Source organism: Salvelinus sp. IW2-2015, unplaced genomic scaffold (assembly GCF_002910315.2).
Source record: "Salvelinus sp. IW2-2015 unplaced genomic scaffold, ASM291031v2 Un_scaffold1264, whole genome shotgun sequence".
Taxonomy (NCBI): Eukaryota; Metazoa; Chordata; class Actinopteri; order Salmoniformes; family Salmonidae; genus Salvelinus; species Salvelinus sp. IW2-2015.
In genome coordinates, this window is record NW_019942806.1 from 152,004 (window position 1) to 173,763 (window position 21,760).

Sequence of the window (21,760 nt, forward strand, 5' to 3'; positions counted from 1 at the left end):
CTGCACTGGATCAAAACAGCCGAGCCCTCCTCTGTGTAGGATATGCGGACATCATAGTTCGCAGGTGTGTAAGTGTGTGTGTGGTGTGGTGTGTTGTGTGGTGTGTGTGTGTTGTGTGTGTGTGTGTGTGTGTGTGTGTGTGTGTTGTGTGTGTTGTGTGTCAGTGTGTGTGGTGTTGTTCGTGGGTATACGTGTGCACTTTCAGTGGAATTAGCATGATCATCGAATCCCCTGCCTCTTGTGGGTAGATGCCATGGATACTGTAATACTCCAGTAGAATACATATCAGCTTGTATATGTTTTCAACTTCATGTGGACATCGAGTCGTAAATATAAATGATGGCCATATGCATCTCTGCAGTCCTGGTCAGTGAAGGCCATGGGGAGGCACGTTGAATAGGTGGTAACACCGCTACAAGCCTGAAGTTAATGTGGACTCTAATTTGACTCTGTCGAGCAAAGTGGTGTAGGTTCCGAGAGAATTGACCTGTTTTCGTTCGCAAACGTTTTATTCCCCTAGTTTTAGGTAATCGCTAGTATTTTGTTAGTTCACTGCTTCTGTAACCGATGATCCTACACCTCAACACCATGACTCTGATACCTCACAATGACCAACGTAGCATGGACTAGATAGAGGAAGGCACAAATCAATGACTAGCCACAATAACAGTCGCGCTTCTGGTACCGAAAAGAGGGAGAGGGGATGAGAGGAGAGGAGGAGAAGAAAGCAGATGTAGTCAGTGAATTCTTTGGCTGCATGCATTAGAGGTGCACGAAATCGTACACACAGAAATACGATCTTTGATATTATCTGAAGAAATGTAATTACAGTAAGAGAGGAGAGCGAAGATCCCATTGAGGTTCTGAGCCGCTCACAGGAATGTGAACCGGGATGGGCATGTGCGCAACGGCCACAGAACCCGCCACTTCAAAACCATACGAGGACGCCGCTGAAGAATCACACTTACAACTATTCCATCATTATTCTACTCCGCCTTGTCATCGTCTCTCGTTTCGCACTCTCTCTCTCTTCATCTTTCTTTCCACCCCCCAACCCCCACCTCCCCTGAGCCCTCGAACTACAAAGATAAGCTGGGAAGAACGAAATACTTATTGATTGAAATTGGAAATCTTAATCATCTCGATGACTTCTAATTCTGTAAATACAAAGGGAAGACAATCTAGATACAAAGTTGGGCTCCGTTACAACAAAGTAAACAAGCTAAGAAAAACACGGGAGCGTCCATGTGGAGGAAACAACAATGTGTATGGTGTCCTATTACATTAGTTAGATCTACCGTTGCACAATAAGTATGACTACACACAACATTAAAACCTATTCAGTCTGTCTACAAACAGGCTCTCAAAGTGCTTGATAGGAAGCCCAATAGCCATCATCATTGTCACATCCTGAGAAAGCATGAGCTCTTGAGTTGGGAAAATCTTGTGCAATACACCGACGCATGTCTTGTATTCAAGATCCTTAATGGCCTGGCTCCCCCTCCACTCAATATTTTTGTTAAACAGAAAACCCAGACATATGGCAGCAGATCCACAAGGTCTGCCATGAGAGGTGACTGTATAGTTCCCCTAAGGAAAAGCACCTTTAGTAAATCTGCATTCTCTGTGAGAGCTTCCCATGTCTGGAATACACTGCCATCAGACACACATAACTGCACCACATATCACACTTTCACAAAATGCTTGAAGACATGGCTAAAGGTCAATCAGATTTGTGAACATGGTCCCTAGCTGTGTGTTGCCGCTTTCCATGTCTGTTGTCTGTAACTTGTAAGGTGTGGAAACACTTTGTTGCTTTTATGAATTTTGTCTTGCTGCTTTTTGTTCTATGTTGCTCTGTCTGTATGCTACGTCTTGCTTGTCCTATGTTGCTCTGTCTGTATGCTMTGTCTTGCTTGTCCTRTGTTGCTATGTCTTGCTTGTTCTATGTTGCTATTGTCTATATTGTAATTGTTTTTAATAACCTGCCCAGGGACTGCGGTTGAAAATTAGCCGGTTGGCTAAAACCGGCACTTTTACTGAAACGTTGATTAATGTGCACTGTCCCTGTAAAAATAAAAATAAACTCAAACTCAAACTGAATAGGATGTGATCTCTTAATGCCATGCTGTCCTATACCCCACCATATTGACTGGTACCACAAGGTTGTCCAGCCATAGTACACACAAGCAGCATAGAATGCATAGCGACAACATTCAAAGTGAACACACTATGGAACTTTGAACTGGTAATATATAGGTTCCAATCCACAACACAAACAGTTTCACAACACCACAGGCTGCCACTCTTCTGCATGGGTCATCACTATCAGTCACAAATAAGAGGTCAAAATGCCTTATTAGAATCTCAAAAACTGCCTAAAAAACTATCCAACAGCCCATAACGATACAGCCCAGGTAGGCACACTCTCACCCCTCAGTCCCAGCTCAGGGAATGGGTTTGTGGGCATGAGGGTTCAACTGAGTGCCCCATTCTCTAAATAGTGGACACCTAGACCATGACTCAGGCTAGGGACCTAGCTGTAGCTGGATCCAGGTACCTCTTCTGGCTTTGGCAGGCCTCTCCTGTCCTGTCTGGACTAGAGGTCGACCGATTATGATTTTTCAACGGCGATAACGATGCCGATTATTGGAGGACCAAAAAACGATATCGATTAATTGGCCCGATTTTTTAAAATGTATTTGTAATTATGACAATTACAACAATACTGAATGAACATTTATTTTAACTTAATATAATATATCAATAAAATCAATTTAGCCTCAAATAAATAATGAAACATATTCAATTTGGTTCAAATAATGCAAAAACAAAGTGTTGGAGAAGAAAGTAAAAAAGTGCAATATGTGCCATGTAAAAAAAGCTAACGTTTAAGTTCCTTGCACAGAACATGAGAAAGCTGGTGGTTCCTTTTAACATGAGTCTTCAATATTCCCAGGTAAGAAGTTTTAGGTTGTAGTTATTATAGGAATTATAGGACTATTTCCCTGCTATACCATTTTATTTTCATTAACCTTACTAATTTGGATTTCTTATAGGCCACTTTAGATATTGCCAGTGAACAGTATACTTCCTCCCTCTCCTCGCTCCACCTGGGCTCGAACGAGAACACATCGACAACACCACTCTCGAAGTAGCGTTACCACTGCAGAGCGCAAGGAACAAACACTCCAAAGTCTCAGAGCAATGTAGCGTTTAACGCTATTAGAGCACCACCGCCTTGCCTAACTTAGCTAGCATTTCACATTTCACTCGTTACACCAGCCTAATCTCGGAGAGTTGATAGGCTGGAAGCACAGCGAAGAGCTGCTGGGCAAAACGCATAAAGTGCGTTGAAATGAATGCTTACGAGTCCTGCTGGCGCTACCTGCTCAGTCAGACTGCTCTAATCAAATTCATAGACTCAATTATAACATAATAACACACCGAAAATACAGCCTAGGTCATTAATTATGGTCGAATCCGGAAACCGATCATCTCGAAAACAAAAACATTATATTTCAGTGAAATACGTAACCGTTCCATATTTTAATCTAACGGGATGCATCCATAAGTCTAAATATCCTGTTACATTGCACAAACCTTCAATGTTATGTCATAATTACGTAAAATTCAGGCAAATTAGTTCGGCCAAAACTGTTGCATATACCCTGACTCTGCGTGCAATGAACGCAAGAGAAGTGACACAATTTCACCTGGTCTAATATTGCCTGCTAACCCTGGATTTCTTTTAGCTAAATATGCAGGTTTCAAAATATATACTTTCTGTGTATTTATTTAAGAGAAAGCATTGATGTTTATGGTTAGGTACATTCGTGCAATGATTGTGCTTTTTTCGCAAATGCGCTTGTTAAATCATCCCCGTTTGGCGAAGTTGGCTGTTTTTGTTAGGAAGAAATAGTCTTCACACCGTTCGCAACGAGCCAGGTGCCCAACTGCTGCATATACCCTGACTCTGTTGCACGAGAAGTGACACAAAGAAAATCATGTTAGCAGGCAATATTAACTAAATATGCAGGTTTAAAAAATATATACTTGTGTATTGATTTTTAAGAAAGGCATTGATGTTTATGGTAGGTACCTTTTCGCGAATGCGCACCGCATCGATTATATGCAACGCAGGACACGCTAGATAAACTAGTAATATCATCAACCATGTGTAGTTAACTAGTGATTATGATTGATTGATTTATTAAACTTATCTTATAAAAAACCATGCTAGCTAGCAACTTACCTTGGCTTCTTACTGCATTCGCGTAACAGGCAGGCTCCTCGTGGAGTGCAATGAGAGGCAGTGGTGGTACGTTGGACTAGTTAACCGTAAGGTTGCAAGATTGAATCCCCGAGCTGACAAGGTTAAAAATCTGTCGTTCTGCCCCTGAACCGTCATTGAAAATAAGAATGTGTTCTTAACTGACTAGTTAAATAAAGGTGTAAAAAATACCGATTTCCGATTGTTATGAAACTTGAAATCGGCCCTAATTAATTGTCCATTCCGATTAATCGGTCGACCTCTAGTCTGGACAACTGGGCGTATCCTGCCAGGGGTCTTGTATGTCCCACTGTACCAAGAGTCTTAAACTGTCTCTCTAGCTGTCGACTGGCTGTTACCCTGTAGTGTCAGATTCACCTACGGAAAAAGCCTCTCTGAACCCCCACACACACTGTTACCCAAACACACACTTTCACACTCTGTTTGCCTGTTTTCTGTTCTGGCCTGAGAAAGAGGTGACATGAAGACTGATGGGTTTGAGAGATGAGGAGGGTAGGCTGGGAGTTCTAAGGACCCGCTGAGAATAAACCCTCACCCCTAACACCAGGCCATAAACCCTCACACCAGTGCCATAAACCATCACCCCTAATACCAGGCCCAAACCCTAACACCAGGCCCATAAACTCTCACCCCTAACACCAGGCCCATAAACCCTCACACCAAACACCAGGCCCATAAACCCTCACCCCTAACACCAGGCCCATAAACTCTCACCCTAACACCAGGCCCATAAACCCTCACCCCTAACCCAGGCCCATAAACTCTCACCCCTAACACCAGGCCCATAAACCCTCACACCAAACACCAGGCCCATAAAACCTCACCCCTAACACCAGGCCCATAAACCCTCACCCCTAACACCAGACCTATAAACCCTCACCCCTAACACCAGGCCCATAAACCCTCACACCAGGCCATAAACATCACCCCTAACACCAGTCCATGAACCCTCACCCCTAACATCAGGCCATAAACCTCACACCAGGCCCAAAACCCTAACACCAGGCCATATCCCCTCACTCCTAACACCAGGCCCATAAACCCTCACCCTAACACCAGTCCATAAACCCTCACCCCTAACATCAGGCCCATAAACCCTCACACCAGGCCCATAAACCATCACCCCTAACACCAGGCCCATAAACCCTCACTCCTAACACCAGACCTATAAACCCTCACCCCTAAACACAGACCCATAAACCATCACCCCTAACCACCAGCCCATAAACCCTCACTCCAACAGCCAGACCTATGAACCCTCACCCCTAACACCAGGCCCATTAAACCCTCACACCAGGCCCATAAACCCTCACCCCTAACACCAGGCCCATAAACCCTCACACCAGGCCCATAAACCCTCACACCAGGCCCATAAACCCTCACCCCTAACACCTGGCCCATCTATCCCTCTATCTTTCCCTCAGTACATCTATATCCCCTGGGCCTTTCAGGATAGTCTGGGTAACACCTAACTCTCAAAGTCCTCCTGACTTCAGAGTCCGGAATGGCTCTTTGATGTTGTCGGCACAATGTGTTGATTAAGGGGGCAGAGAGCCAACCTTTTACTGGTTGGCTCTCTGTTTCTTTCTCACTCAAAACACTCACTGGATTTTCAAATCCAAACAAGTGAATTTCTGAGTGAATATTGCATTAACAAATGGCCTCCTTTCCAGACCAGTGTGTCACAGCTTTCCCTGCGCTGTGCGGCACAGCCAGTGAGGGACAGGGTACAGGGGCACAGCCAGGGAGGTACAGGGTACAGGGGCACAGCCAGGGAGGGACAGGGTACAGGGGCACAGCCAGGGAGGGACAGGGTACAGGGGCACAGCCAGGGAGGGACAGGGTGCAGGGGCACAGCCAGGGAGGGACAGGGTGCAGGGACACAGCCAGGGAGGGACAGGGTACAGGGGCACAGCCAGGGAGGGACAGGGTACAGGGCACAGCCAGGGAGAGACAGGGTACAGGGGAACAGCTGGGGAGGGACACCGCAGGGGGCAGACACATTCCCCATATTTGGGAATAGGTAGGTGGGGAAAGCTCCTCTTACCTATCAGCGATGTCCCCGAACACCAGCGCTCCGACCAGCACACCAATCATAAAAGTGGGCTGACACAGCTTGGCCAGCCATTCCCTGTCACACACTAGGTCCCAGTCTGTCACGATGCTCTGATACACCTCGCTGTGGTCGTACACGTAATGGTAGTTCCTGTCGCACTTCTCTGTCGTCCTGTTGACGAGCTGCTCGTAGGTAAAGTCTGTGGGGTTAATCCGCTGGGTTCGCTGGCAGGTGCTGAGCTCCCACTGTTTGCCCTCCGCAGTCCGCACCACCATGGGCCCGTTCGCCGGTTTAAAGAACGGCAGCACCTCCTCCAGGGAAGCACCTGTGTAGTTCCCGTACAGGACGTCAGTTACGTTACCGGGCGGTGCGCAGACAAAGCTTGGCCTCTCCACAAGGAACACAGAGGCCAGGTAGTGGATTCCACAGGCTATGGCCTGGAAGACAGCAGCAAAGTACAGACATGCCTGGAACCTAGGAGGAGGAGAGATGAGGGGAGTTATGTTCTGGAATCGAGGAGGAGGAGAGATGAGGGGAGTTATGTTCTGGAATCGAGGAGGAGGAGAGATGAGGGGAGTTATGTTCTGGAACCTAGGAGGAGGAGAGATGAGGGGAGTAATGTCTGGAACCTAGGAGGAGGAGAGATGAGGGGAGTTATGTTCTGGAACCTAGGAGGAGGAAGATGAGGGGAGTTATGTTCTGGAATCGAGGAGGAGGAGAGATGAGGGGAGTTATGTTCTGAACCTAGAGGAGAGAGATGAGGGGAGTTAGTTCTGGAACCTAGGAGGAGGAGAGATGAGGGGAGTTATGTTCTGGAACCTAGGAGGAGAGAGATGAGGGGAGTTATTGTTCTGGAACCTAGGAGGAGGAGGATGAGGGGAGTTATGTTCTGGAACTAGGAGGAGGAGAGATGAGGGGAGTTATGTTCTGGAACCGAGGAGGAGGAGAATGAGGGGAGTTATGTTCTGGAACGAGGAGGAGGAGAGATGAGGGGAGTTATGTTCTGGAACCTAGGAGGAGGAGAGATGAGGGGAGTTATGTTCTGGAACCGTAGGAGGAGGAAGATGAGGGGAGTTTATGTTCTGGAACCTAGGAGGAGGAGAGATGAGGGGAGTTATGTTCTGGAACCTAGGAGGAGGAGAGATGAGGGAGTTATGTTCTGGAACCTAGGAGGAGGAGTGATGAGGGGAGTTATGTTCTGGAACCTAGGAGGAGCGAGTATTGAGGGGAAGTTTATGTTCTGGAACCTAGGGAGGAGAGATGAGGGTATGTTCTACCTAGGAGAGGAGGAGAGGGAGTTTTTCTGCCTAGCAGGAGGAGAGAATGAGGGAGTTATTCGTTTCTGGAACCGTAGGAGGAGGAGAGATGAGGGGAGTTAGTGTTCTGGAATCTAGGAGGGAGATTGAGGGGAGTTGTTTCTGGAACCTAGGAGAGAGAGATGAGCAGGAGTTATGTTCTCGGAAACCTACAGGAGGAGGAGATTGAGGGGAGTTATTGTTCTGGAACCTAGGAGGAGGAGAGATTGAGGGAGTTATGTTCTGGAACCTAGGAGAGGAGAGATGAGGGGAGTTTATGTTATGGAATCTAGGCAGAGAGGAGAGATGAGGGGAGTTATGTTCTGGAACCTAGGAGGAGGAGAGATGAGGGGAGTTATGTTCTGGAACCTAGAGGAGGAGAGATGAGGGAGTTATGTTCTGGCCACCTAGGAGAGGAGAAGATGAGGGGAGTTATGTTCTGGAACCTAGGAGGAGGAGAGATGAGGGGAGTTATGTTCTGGAACCTAGGAGGAGGGGAGAGATGAGGGGAGTTATGTTCTGGAACCTAGGAGAGGAGGGATGAGGGGAGTTATGTTCTGGAACCTAGGAGGAGAGAGTGAGGGGAGTTATGTTCTGGAACCTAGGAGGAGGGAGATGAGGGGAGTTATGTTCTGGATCCTAGGGGAGGAGAGATGAGGATTATGTTCTGGAACCTAGGAGGAGGAGAGATGAGGGAGTTATGTTCTGGAACCAGGAGGAGGAGAGATGAGGGGAGTATGTTCTGGAACCGAGAGGAGGAGAGATGAGGGGAGTTATGTTCTGGAACTAGGAGAGGAGAGATGAGGGGAGTTATGTTCTGGAACCAGAGGAGGAGAGATATGAGGGGAGTTATGTTCTGGACAGGAGGAGGAGAAGATGAGGGGAGTTATGTTCTGGAACCAGGAGGAGGAGAGATGAGGGGAGTTATGTTCTGGAACCTAGGAGGAGGAGAGATGAGGGGAGTTATGTTCTGGAACCTAGGAGGAGGAGAGATGAGGGGAGTTATGTTCTGGAACCTAGGAGGAGGAGTGATGAGGGGAGTTATGTTCTGGAACCTAGGGAGGAGGAGTGATGAGGGGAGTTTATGTTCTGGAACGCAGGAGGAGGAGAGAGGGGAGTTATGTTCTGGAACTACGAGGAGGAGAGATGAGGGGGTTATGTTCTGGAACCTAGGAGGAGGAGAGATAGGGGATTATGTTCTGGAACCTAGGAGGAGGAGAGATGAGGGGAGTTATGTTCTGGAACCTAGGAGGAGGAGAGATGAGGGGAGTTATGTTCTGGAACCTAGGAGAGAGGAGAGGAGGGAGTATGTTATTGGAATCTCTAGGAGGAGGAGAGATGAGGGGAGTTATTTTCTGAACCTAGGAGGAGGAGAGATGAGGGGAGTTATGTTCTGGAACCCTAGGAGGAGGAGAGATGAGGGGAGTTATGTTCTGGAACCTAGGAGGAGGAGAGATGAGGGAGTTATGTTCTGGAACCTAGTTAGGACACAACAAGCGAGCGGAGCCGTAGGACGTCTCTTGTGTTATGCAACTCGAGGCTGCGTCTAGTCGGCGCTGACAAACACATATCCTAGAGGGGGAGAGTGAGTAGAGGGGGAGTATGTTCTGGAACCGAGAGGGAGGAGACGATGAGGGGAAGGTTAGCAATGCCTGGCATGTCCTTAGTGACCGAATATCGGAAGTGTTCCAACTTACAAAATGCGAAACCAATTTCTCTTGCGTAGAACATATCACCTAAAGTGTAGGAGGAGAGTGAAGATGAGCCATGAGGCAGTAGACTTCTGAATTATGATCTCTTTAGGGCCGAGGAAGAGAGCGTTATAAGGCCGAGTAATTAGTGTTTTGCTGTATACCTGAGAGAGCGAGCGCTGAGAACAGGATAGAAGGAGCTAGTTATCTGTCATGAAACACTATAGAGAAGGAGAGACGTGATAGCAGTATGTTATGATTACCGGTAATCTAGGAGTAGCTGAAGATGAGGGACCTAAGTTACATGTTCTGTTAACCTTAGGAGGAGGATGAGATGAGGGGGTTATGTTTCTGGAACCTTAGGAGGAGGAGAGAATGAGGGGAGTTATGTTCTGGAACCTAGGAGGAGGAGAGATGAGGGGAGTTATGTTCTGGAACCTAGGAGGAGGAGGGATGAGGGGAGTTATGTTCTGGAATCGAGGGGTTCAATAAAAGGACAACATGAGGAAGTTGCATCAAAGGAATGAAACCCTTTACTATCCAACACATAGAAATAACTTCACCCTGATTGATGAATGCACAATGAAGTAAAATGACACCCAATCATTTATGATAGCCTACTGTAATATAAAAACAATGAGGGTTTTAGCCTAACAAAAACAGAATATTCTCCATGTACAAAAAAAACAAACTGAATATAGGTATATAGGTCAAACTTGAATATAGGTCTACATCAAGTGTTTTGAATATAGTGAGAATGAAACAAAGAACTATAGGCTATTCTAATGGAGAATGTTTATCCAATTTTAACGCGCCAATGATGCAATGCACTACATATGTTTCTCTCCAAAATCAAGTTCTTACCAACTTGAAGGAAGAAAGCTGCTGTCTTTTGTTAGCAGAGAGAAATAAAGAAACATTTACTATAAGGACTACAATACTTACTATGTAGGCTAACTAAACATCAATAGAACAATAATCGCCGTAGTTCTATAAAAATAACCATGTTGTCTACAAGAGGGGTGTAAGGTCGTCATATGCCCAGGGAGGGTTGTCGAGTAAACATGAAAGAATCTCTGGACAAAATAAGTTTATGATATTAGTTATGTTAATTCAATGCAATTTAAGTGGAAATTACATTATTGTTCTGGGTACCTTTTGAAGTGTCCAAGCTCATCAAATAGACGATCCACGCTCATAATTCCTTGACAGGTATTTCGCGCGCCTCTCACTCCAGTGAGTAGCGGATTCTGCATCGACTCGCCACTGACAATTTGTAAATGTTGGCTTTTACTGGACGCCGGTAGGAGGGGCACGCTTAGGGGAAATTTCCACTTAGTGCGACGAACAGGGAAAAACACTTTTCAATTATGGTGAGAAGTGTGGCGGAGCCTGAATTTGACACCCCCACAATGCAATTGTAGGCTGGGCAACTACTGTAGAAGTTGATAAACGATTGTGCAGACTAGTGTTCTTTTTTTTCAATCACTGCAATTTGGATAAAAACTATTAGGCCTAGCCATCACTTTCCATTTGATCAGTCTAACAAGCCCTATCGCCTCATCAATGCACTGCTTTCAGAGATCCAGTGATTAATTCATCCTTCTAGCACTCCAAAACAATAGACGCGGTTTTCTCTGCTGAAAGACATCACATCCACTAAATCTATTATCCTACTAAAGTAAATCAATTAAAATGTGAAACGTTTGTTGTCTCAGACATCACCATGTTAGACACAACAATACAATGTCAATATACTGTAATCCTACGATGGTGAGTCAGACAGACAGGGACAGTGATATCAGGTGTGGACAGACTCAGGTTCAGGTGGTGAGTCAGACAGACAGGGACAGTGATTCAGGCGTGGTGGAAACTCAGGTTCAGGTGGTGAGTCAGACAGAAGGGAAGTGATTCAGGTGGTGACTAGGTTAGGTGGTTGAGTCAGACAGACAGGGGAGCAGTGATATCAGGTGATGGGAGACTCAGGTTCAGGTGGTGAGTCGAGAAGACAGGGATAGTGATATCAGGTTGTGGACAGACTGAGGTCAGGTGGTGAGTCAGACAGACAGGGGTGGGATATCAGGTGTGGACAGACTCAGGTTCAGGTGGTGAGTCAGAACAGACAGGAGAGTGATATCAGGTGAGGACAGACTCCGGTTTAGGTGGTGAGTCAGACAGACAGGGACAGTGATATCAGGTGGTGGACAGACTCAGGTTCAGGTGGTGAGTCAAGACAGACAGGGACCAGTGAATATAGGTGTGGACTCTTCAAACAAATGATGTCATTTATGTGAGTCTATGATTTAAAGCACCTGTGGATTCTCTCATTCGCTCTCATTCTCTCTCTCCATTTCTCTTCTCCATTCCCTCTCTCTCTTCTCTCTCATTCTCTCTCTCTCCATTCTCTCTCTCTCTCCTTTGTACGTCTCTGTCGCCGCTTTCAGAACACACAGTACTCTTTCCCAAGCTTTGTGCTTAATGCTTTTTTGTAACTGGCACAAATTTCACTGGCTGTCCTACGTCTGTTTATTTATTTCAACTTTATTTAACCAGGTAGGCCAGTTGAGAATAGTTTCATTTAACTGCGACCTGGCCAGATAAAGCAAAGCTGTCATGTTTTGTCATGAGTTATGTCTTGTCCCTGTGCTTCCTCTGCTGGTCTTATTAGGTTTTTCCCTCTTTTATCCCTCTTCTCCCTTTCTCTCTCCTCTGTCCTCTCTCTCTATCGTGTTCCGTTCCTGCTCCCAGCTGTTTCTCATTCTCCTAACGACCTCATTTACTTTTACACCTGTCCCTATTTTGCCCTCTGATTAGAGTCCTATTTCTCGCCTCTGTTTTTCCGGCTTCTGTCTTGTCGGATTCTTGTTTGATGTTTGCTGTCTGTGTCCTTGTTCCGCTCGTCGTGTTTTGCTTCTTCAGATGCCCGGTGTGAGGCAGGTGTCTTGTCAGTCGGCTGTAGCTCCTGAAGCGACCTGCAGTCTGTGGTCGCGTCTCCAGTCGTTCCTCTCTACTGACGAGAGGATTTCAGTTTCCTGTTTTGGATTTACCTTTGATATATCCAGGAGAATCATTGTTTGTTTGATACTGGAATAAAGACTCTGTTTCTATTACGTCGCTTTTGGGTCCTCATTCACCAGCATAACAAAAGCAGTATGACAAAAACAACAACACAGAGTTACACATGGAATAAACTAAACAGAGTCAATAACACAATAGAAAAAATAAATTCTATATACAGTGTGTGCAAATGGCGTGAGGAGGTAAGGCAACAAATAGGCCTTAGTAGCGAAGTAATTACAATTTAGCAGATTAACACTGGAGTGATAAATGAGCAGATGGTGATGTGCAAGTAGAGATACTGGTGTGCAAAAGAGCAGAAAAGTAAACAAAAACAATATGGGGATGAGGTAGGTAGATTGGGTGGGCTATTTACAGATGGACTATGTACAGCTGCAGCGATCTGCTCAGATAGCTGATGTTTAAAGTTAGTGAGGGAAATATAAGTCTCCAGCTTCAGCAATTTTTGCAATTCGTTCCAGTCATTGGCAGCAGAGAACTGGAAGGAAAGACGGCCAAAGAAGGTGTTGGCTTTGGGGACGATCAGTGAGATATACCTGCTGGAGCGCGTGCTACGAGTGGGTGTTGTTATCATGGCCAGTGAGCTGAGATAAGGCGGAGCTTTACCTAGCAAAGACTTATAGATGACCTGGAACCAGTGGGTCTGGCATCTGTGTGTTTGTTTGTGTGTGTGCGTGCGTGTGTGCGTGCGTGCGCGTGCGTGTGGTGACCCCAGCAAGACACCTGTGGTGCATTTTTCAAGACTGTCAGCACTCCCCAGGAAACTCAGGAGGCATGTGTCACGGTACGCACACAGAGGGGATAGCTGAGGTGTGTGTGTGTATGTTTGTGCGTGTACGTGCATGCGTGGGTGGGTGTACTGTATGCTTGTGTGTGTCTGCTACATGTTTTTGGCCATTTCTCACTATAATATGTTATGAAAGTCGATAGCACCTATTAATGAATGATCGTCAGGTGGAGCATGGCTCTGTTGACTCTACCTGCCATAGTAAGGCAGCAGGGGGAAAGCAGAGGTATTGGTGTTTCTGTTGACTTACTGTATCTCTCCAACCTGCCTTGACTGGCTAAAACAGGTACACCTGTTTGTGTTCAGAGTGAAATTCAACTTTGACTGACTGACCACCTGCCGCTAAAGCATAGGACAGAAAAGGGCCAATCGAATTCTAGAATTACACAAAATCTGTAAACTGTGTAGCCTTTCTGATAGGCACCTGATATACTGGACTACTGGTTTATGATGAAAATGGCTGAAAAGCATTCCCAACCAATTAATATAGACCCTTACTCTCCATATCCACAGCATGGATATTTCTTTAATTTATATCAACATGCCCCAATGTCACTTCCATAGGCTCTATGACTCCATGTGTTGTCTGGTTATTACCATCTATCTGCCTGACTGAAACAGTGTGATTATCATTACAAAGATCTTCAACAAGTAAATCATTCATGAATTCCACAGAAACAGACAGAAATCTGATGTGGAGATATAAGGTTGGTAGTAACACAACAGTCCCCCGAGCCAGCCAACCACACCCCCCCAGCAGTCCCCCGAGCCAGCCAACCACACCCCCTCGTGTCCCGTAGCAGCACAACCCCCAGCATTCCCCGAGCGAGCACCACCCCCCACAGTCCCCGCAGCCACACAGCGCCCCCTCCAGTAGTCCCGAGCCAGCCAACCCACCCTCCCAGCAGTCCCCGACGAGCAACCACACCCTCAGTAGTCCCGAGCCAGCAAACAACCCCTCCAGTAGTCCCGCCGCGGCCAGCCAACCACACCCCCCCAGCATCCGTCCAGCCGACCAACCACACCCCTCGTTCAGCACCACACCAGCTCCCGAGCCAGCCACCCACCCTCCAGCATCCCCCGAGCCAGCCAACACAGACCCCTCAGTTGTCCCCGAGCAGCACACTCACCCGCCCAGCAGTCCCCGAGCAGCGCATACAATCACCCGAGTCCCCCGAGCCAGCACCACCCCCCAGAAGTCCCCCGAGCCAGCCACGAACCCACCCCAGCATCCCCCGAGGCCAGCACCCACCCCAGCGTCCCCGAGCCAGCCCCAACACCACCCAGCCAGTCCCCGAGCCAGCCAACCCACCCCCCAGCAGTCCACTGACAGCCCAGCATCCCGACCCCAGCCACCAGGTCCCCGACCAGCCAACCCCACCCCCAGAGTCCGAGCCAGCCACACACACCCCTCGGTCCCCCCAGCAACGCCCAGCAACCCCACCCCCAGAGTCCCCGAGCCCAACCAACGCACCCCCCAGCGTCCCCGAGCCAGCCAACCACACCTCCAGTAGTCCCGAGCAGCCAACCACACCCCATCAGCAGTCCCGCCGAGCGCCAACTCCACCTCAGCAGCCCCCGAGCCAGCCAACCACCCCCCAGCAGTCCCCCGAGCCAGCAACACCCTCCAGCAGTCCCCGAGCCAGCAACCCACACCCTCAGAGTCCCGAGCAGCAAAACCCACCCAGCAGTCCCCGCGAGCCAGCAACCACACCCCCTCCAGTAGTCCCGACGCCAGCCAAACCACAACCCCCTCCAGCAGTCCCGTGCCAGCACCACCCCCACCCAGAGTCCCCCGAGCCAGCAACCACCACACCAGCAGTCCCCGAGACCAACCCACCCCACCAGCAGTCCCCGAGCCGAGCCAACCACCCCATTCAGTAGTCCCGAGCCAGCACACCACATACCCTCCAGCAGTCCCCCGAGCCAGCCAACCCACCCCTCCCAGAGTCCCCCCGAGCAGCAACCACACCCTCAGTAGTCCCCGACCAGCCACCACACCCTCTCAGCAGTCACCCGAGCCGCCAACCAAACACCCCGTGCCAGTAGCTCCGAGCCAGCCACACCAGCACCTCCAGCAGTCCCAGCCAGCCACCAACCCCCAGCAGTCCCCGAGCGCAGCAACCACACCCCACAGCAGTCCCCGACCAGCCAACCACCCTAGTAGTCGCCCGAGCGAGCCAACACACCCTCCAGTAGCCCCGAGCCAGCAACCACACCCCTCCAGTAGCCCCCGGCCAGCCAACCCCCCGCTTCATAGTTCCCAACTTTATGTCCACTCACAACCAGAGAAATTCCAACCCTGCTGCACATCTACATTCACGCACTCACAAAGCCTCAAAACACCAATCTAACCACACACACTGAGCTTGTACACATGCGCTCATGTGCTATACACACATAAGCATGCAAAAATGCGTGCACGCATGCACACACACACACACACCCACATCTACACACACGCACACCCTGCTACTGGTTCCAGCACAGACACTCATTATTGGGGCAAATCTCCCCTCTCTTCCTCTTTTCTCCCCTCTCATACACACATGAGGAGTCAATTTATCGTTTTCCTCTCTCTCTCAGTCCAGTTTTCTATCACACAAACACACTCACTCCATCTTACTTTCCTTTTATTTTCTCACCATGGCTTTCCCTGTCCTACCCCATCTACCTTTTACTCTGTCTTCCACAAGATGTCCAGGTTTTCATGAATATGTGGACAGAACGATGGAGATTTTCTTCTCACCTCTCCAGACCCTGGAACAGCTGAGAAAGAACAAGAGGTTCTGCATTCTTCCACCGTGAGAACGCAAACATCTGTCACACAGTCACTCACTTCTTAGCTACCAAGAGCTTCTCACCCAAACAGGAATAAAGCCTCGACCTTGTGAGAGTGTCAAATGACTGAAGTATCATTGGGATTATTGTGGTGAAGTCATTCGACAATCAATCTCTCTAAAGCACTCTATGGTTTTGGTTATTGATTTGTGCTGGCTTCTGCTCTGCATGGCCAACGAGTGGATTCCACAGAACCCAGGGTGAAGCGTAGAGTCAATGTCTCCTTTATAAACTGATAAACTGATTCTTCCCTGTTACTTAATCAAGTCTCAAGCCGTCACACACAGCGCAGAGAGGGGAATGGAGACTGGCCTTCCCAACTTTCCCTCTGCAAGCATGTCATCTCCCTCTCAGTCAGTCCAGCTAGACTTGCTTCACAGTGTCCCCTCATAGGGATTCCTTCTCCCCTTTCTTGTTCCCGTCCCCTCTCCTCACCCTAGTGAGCTGTATTCTGAATGTTGTATCACTGACTGACCATATGGTGGCGCCATAGAGTGCTACATCTGTTAGAGCTAATAGCTGGATGGTGTTGCTGTGAGGGTTTAATCCATCATGTCCCTGTATGGCTCTGTGCTTGTCTTCTACCATTACACACTTACATAACTGGGTTTTTCAGAGGTGGGGGGGGGGACAACTGGAGAGATGAAGGAATGAAATATAGTTATAATTTCTCCACTTTCCTCTCCTTTGATGGTATACTATGAGATGTGTTCTGATGCAGTTGGGTGTATACTGTCTGGCTGGTTGTAGGCCTACACAAACAAACTTTAAACAATATAGTAGTACCTATAGACATGTACTATGCGGTAAAGCAGGTATTACACAGGCGTGTGCCATATGTCAATGCGAGGGTCACATTCATGGGGTGTAACGTGCAAACACACTGTGTGTACACACACACATGCACAAACAGATACACATAAAAACCTACCTTGACTGCTTCAGGATAGAAGCTAGCTGTCCCTGAAAACCACTTAGAATTTGAGTGAAACAGTCCAATAAAAACACAGCAGAAGGAGACTTAATCTAATTTATAATTAATTGAAAGTAATTTAATCTTTAACTAACATCCACCATATTGACTTTGGAAAATGACCCTGTGTAATTGCCTGTGTGTCTGTGTGCTACTTCTCTCTACATACAGGTGGCAGTAGAGCCCTGTGTCTCCAGTCAATCACAGCCTGTTTTCATAAATAAAGAGTGCACTGTCTGATTGCCTCCATATTATTCTCTTCATAAAGCCTGTGTAAATCCTCAATCATTCCACCCACATCTTCACTGACATAAATTAATATCGTCCCCAAAAGTCGAGTGGATAAAGTTTCCCCAGCAGGCTAAAAATCCACTGTTCTCACTCTGACATAATCTACAATTTCCTACATTTCGTTGCCCTCTGCAATGTCAATAACAGAGTTAATAGACGGGAGCTGCAGTAGGGGGATTGTAATTATTTTGTTTCTGAATAAAGGAGCGATTGGGCTGCTTCAGGGGGAAATCAATGAAGGAGTAGGTTTTAGATAGAGGCAGGAGGTGGTATAGAGTGTTTCAAAGTGATTTCATAGGACTTCAGTACTAATGGTTTATAGATGAATCATGTTTATAGGCCGAGTTTTCAGATTGCAGTGAGCAGAAAGAGAGAGAAAGAGAGAGAGACAGAGCGAGAGAGAGATGGAGTGAGACAGAAAGAGAAAAAGAGAGAGAACGAGGAAGAGCGGGAGAGAGAGAATGAGAAATAGAGAGAGAAGGAGAAAGAGAGAGAGAGAAAGAAAGAGAAAGAGAGAGAGAAGGAGAAAGAGAGAGAAAGAGAGAGAGAGAGAGAGAGCTAAGGTAGATGAAGAACACTCACTCAGCCCTTCATTTCAAACACTCTGAAACACTTTCTTCTGGACCTCTGTATCCCTCCATTCTTCATGTTTGTTTTCTTTTCTCTCTCTCCTCTCTTTCTGTGATAGACTGCACAAACACGCAGCTCATACAGTGCTTCACTCTCCAAGACTGCACTTTCCTGTCTCCTTGTCCTTCTCTCTCTCTCTCTCTCTCTCTCTCTCTCTCTCTTCTCCAGCTCTCTCTCTCCTCTTCATCTCTCTCTCTCTCTCTCTCTCTCTTCTCTCTCTCTCTCTGCTCTCCTCTCTCTCTCTCTTCTCTCTCTCTTCTCTCCACTTATCTCCTTCTTCTCTTTGTCTTTGTTCTTCTCCTCCATCCTCTAATACTCGCTATGAAACAGTGCTGTAGATAAATGGCCTTGTGAACACGAGCTGTGATTGTGCCCTGCCCGGTGGTGTTACACATAACCCAAGGCCAGGAACGGGCGAGGAGAGAGGGTCAGACGGTAGAGGGTGTGTGCGGAAGGGTGGAGGCTAGAAGAGGGAAGTCCAAAGCTTTTATAAGAGCGCCATCTATTCCACCAGCAATGTGCAGAGGTTAACCACTGCAATACAGAGAGAGAGATGAGACACACCACACACATGTCACTTTACTAATCAACAGCAAACACACACACAACACACACACCACCACACCAACACACCACACCACACCACACACACACACACACACACACCAAACACACAACAACACCAACACACACAACCACACACCACCCACACCACACACCACACCCACGTAGTTGTTTTGATGAAAGTTGCTCTGTCTCACAAACCTCCAGCAATGCTCATGCTTATCTTGATCCAGCTGTGGACTTAGGAGGAAAGGAAGGAGAGAAGGAAGACAAGAGAGACACACCACTCAAAGGAGGAGGAGGAGAAGAATGGGATAGAGAAAGAGAGCGAGATCAACAATCCCACTGTTCAGGAGGCGAGAAAGAGAGAAACAGGGAAAAGTGAGATTGACAGTGTGTCCAGGCATGTGGAGAGACAGACTGACTAGAGGACTGGCTCTGCGCCTGTGTCTTCTCCTCACCGCTCTCTGTGTCTGTCTACATGTTTACCTGGAACTGGGGGAAAAGAGGGGGGCACCTTCACCCCTCACCTTGGGACGTCCCACACAGACCAGCCAGGTGCTACTGGACAGCGAGGCGAGGAAACTGGGGGCCGCAGACCCCATGGAGCGCCGGGTTGGGGCTGAGGACAGAGCTGTGAAGAGAAGGGTGTCCTACGTACGCACGCCGAAGAAGGACTCTGTAGCAGGGAAGACAGTGGGCTGGGAGGAGCCCTCCACATGCTGCCCACCTCTACGCCCGAACAGAAAGGTGAGTGAGAGTGATTATACCTGCCGTAGGGTGATGTGACCACTAAGCACTTATCTGATCAGAAGTCAGTATCTGCTGTTGAATTGTTAATGATTGTGGAACTGTATAAGTATTATTGGATCCTAGAGCAGAGCTTAGTGGATGATACCCACCTGCAGCACTGAGTCACTGAGGGTGAGTTGATAAGGGGACGTTCAGGAGCGCTCGTTCAGTCACTGTTGGCACAAAGCTGCTTAATCCTTTGAGGCTGACAGACAGAAGAGGAGAAGGGCAGGGGGATCAATAGAGGAATGGAGTGCAGTCTCCAAGAGCTGTAGGCTGAAGAGGAGAGAGGAGAGGGACTGACGTTCCTCAGGTTACAGAGAGGAAAAGGACTCCTGTGTGGTCGAACTGAGCTGTTTTACTGTACTAAAGACAACAGACACACCACTCAGGGGAAATACTTTATCTGATAGACTCTGAGACTGAGATAGATCGTCTCTAACTGAAAGAGTCTTACGCGGAAACTTCTGACTGTGCAGAAAAACCTGAGAACACTGAAATGTGCATTGAGTGAAACAACCAGCATTAGTTGGTTAAATAGTTGACATGCTATGAGATGTTTATGTGTGAAAGTGGGTGGGCCAAAGATGACTCACTGTTTGAACCAGGGGTGTAAAGATTTGCTACTAGGTTACTTTAGGGAGGGAGTCCCAATGTCCAACGGAGAGACAAAGACACTCCTTGCTGCCACACAGACATAAACACACATACACACACCTCCTTCCACCCTTCCATCTTTCATCTGTCTCAGTCTCTCTCCTGTCTCAGGCTCTCTCCTGTCTCAGTCTCTCTCCTGTCTTCTTCCCTCTCCTGTCTAAGTCTCTCCTGTCTTCTTCCCTCTGCTGTCTCAGTCTCTCTCCTGTCTTCTTCCCTCTCCTGTCTCAGTCTCTCTCCTGTCTTCTTCCCTCTCCTGTATCAGTCTCTGTCCTGTCTTCTTCCCTCTCCTGTCTCAGTCTCTCTCCTGTCTTCTTCCCTCTCCTGTCTCAGTCTTTCTCTTCTTGTCTCAGTCTCTCTCCTGTCTTCTTCCCTCTCCTGTCTCCGTGCGTGCGTGGTGGTGTGCGTGCGTGTGTGTGTGTACATGTGTGTGTGTGCATGTGTGTGTGTGTGTGTGTTGTGTGCGTGCGTGCGTGTGTGTGTGTGTGTGGTGTGTTTGGTGTGTGTGTGTGTGTGTGTGTGTGGTGTGGTGTGTGTGTGTTGTGTGTGTGTGTTGTGTGTGTGTGGTGTGTGTGTGTGTGTGTGTGTGTGTGTGTGTGTGTAGGGTATAACCCTAGCCTATTCTAATCCAGTTTCGGGCCTACGGTCTGCTTATCTCAAGAGATTCATTGTTTCTCATGCCCCCCCCCCCCGTTCCCCCGTCCCATCCCGTCTCTTAGCTGCTGTTTTGTCTTGTCGAAGTTGATGTTTGTAAGTGTTTAATGCATTCTGCTTCTCTATCATTTGTGATAATGCCTCCTCCTCCACCCCTCCATAACTTCCATCCCTTTACTTAGAAATGAAAAAGTCAAGCAGAAGATATAAAAGAAGGCTTGAAAGGTAAATTATTAAATAAAAGATGGAGTGTTTGCACAAGCAGGACTTGCAAGCTGAGAGATGGATCTCCTTTGGTTGTTAATTATCCAAAACAAACCTCAAACAAACCCTCAGGCTGTCCTGTCTACTCCACACACTTAACCACACACACACACACAGACACACACAGACACCCACAAAACCACACACCACACACAACACACACACACACACACACACACACACACACACACACACACACACACACACACACACACACACACACACACACACACACACACACACACACACACACACACACACACACACACACACACACACCACACTTATAGACCACTATAAGAACCACTAGAGCTGTGGGCTCATTAATTTGAGGCGCCAATGTTCCAATCCATTCAGCGGTACGTCATGTCAAACAGACAGAACAGGCTCGGTTCATGGATTGTCATTACATTAGACACCACATGCTATGATTGCTATGGGTTTTTCCTATACAGCTTTCGGTAATCCACTTCACACTGCTTCAAATCCTTTCCCTTTTAGAAGTGTACACTGATAAGAGTGAAGTGTGCCACGACAGCACAGAGCATTCCTGTGGGCTTCTCACTGCACATGAAGTCATCTGTTTCCCATTTGGCTCTTCATCCTCAACATCTCTGTCAGAAACACTGAGCCTTTGTCTGCCTTCCAAACCCTGTCATGCATCTGTTATGTGAAAACACGTCTCCACGAGAGAGAGATAGAGAGAGAGAGAGAGAGAGGGGGGAGAGGTAAGCGATAGAAAGACTGAGAGAAAGATGAACACATGCGATAAGAGGCAGTAAGGGAGTATAGAGAGACACATACAAAATGTATTCTGCTTCTCTAAGGCAGTGTTTTCAGTCCTTCAGCACCCCCAGCAGTGTTTCCCAAGTCCAAGTCCTTCAGCCCCAAGCAGT

The 21,760-nt window shown here is 47.7% G+C and overlaps 3 protein-coding genes across 3 annotated transcripts in view; 2 read left to right on the forward strand and 1 right to left on the reverse strand.

Moving 5' to 3' along the window:
* The window catches only part of LOC112070223 (solute carrier family 22 member 16-like), a 35,786-nt gene extending 25,114 nt beyond the window's left edge, over positions 1-10,672 (reverse strand). Inside the window, exons 1-2 of the mRNA XM_024137644.2 lie at positions 10,492-10,672; positions 6,342-6,824 (exon numbers count right to left, since the gene is read on the reverse strand). Coding sequence (XP_023993412.1) covers positions 6,342-6,824; positions 10,492-10,592 — 584 coding nt within the window. The 5' untranslated portion in view covers positions 10,593-10,672. The remainder of the gene's footprint in view (positions 1-6,341; positions 6,825-10,491) is intronic.
* Positions 10,673-11,106: 434 nt separating this feature from the next.
* On the forward strand, positions 11,107-17,914 carry LOC139024261 (uncharacterized). The gene is made up of 4 exons (XM_070438882.1): positions 11,107-11,223; positions 14,002-14,683; positions 14,774-15,474; positions 17,798-17,914. The coding sequence occupies exons 1-4, from the start codon at positions 11,107-11,109 to the stop codon at positions 17,912-17,914; spliced, it is 1,617 nt and encodes a 538-aa protein (XP_070294983.1).
* A 780-nt stretch (positions 17,915-18,694) lies between these two features.
* LOC112070224 (probable methyltransferase-like protein 24) overlaps positions 18,695-21,760 on the forward strand; it is a 74,682-nt gene continuing 71,616 nt past the window's right edge. The window contains exon 1 of the mRNA XM_024137645.2: positions 18,695-19,250. Coding sequence (XP_023993413.1) covers positions 18,906-19,250 — 345 coding nt within the window. The 5' untranslated portion in view covers positions 18,695-18,905. The remainder of the gene's footprint in view (positions 19,251-21,760) is intronic.

Excerpts from the sequence above, each read along its gene's own strand:
- LOC139024261 (XM_070438882.1), top strand. The coding sequence starts at position 11,107 with ATGGTGAGTCAGACAGACAGGGACAGTGATATCAGGTGTGGACAGACT. Across the intron at positions 14,684-14,773 it reads CAACCAACGCACCCCCCAGC|CAGCCCCCGAGCCAGCCAAC; the intron begins GTCCCCGAGCCA and ends ACTCCACCTCAG. Across the intron at positions 15,475-17,797 it reads TTCATAGTTCCCAACTTTAT|GAGAGAGAAAGAAAGAGAAA; the intron begins GTCCACTCACAA and ends AGGAGAAAGAGA.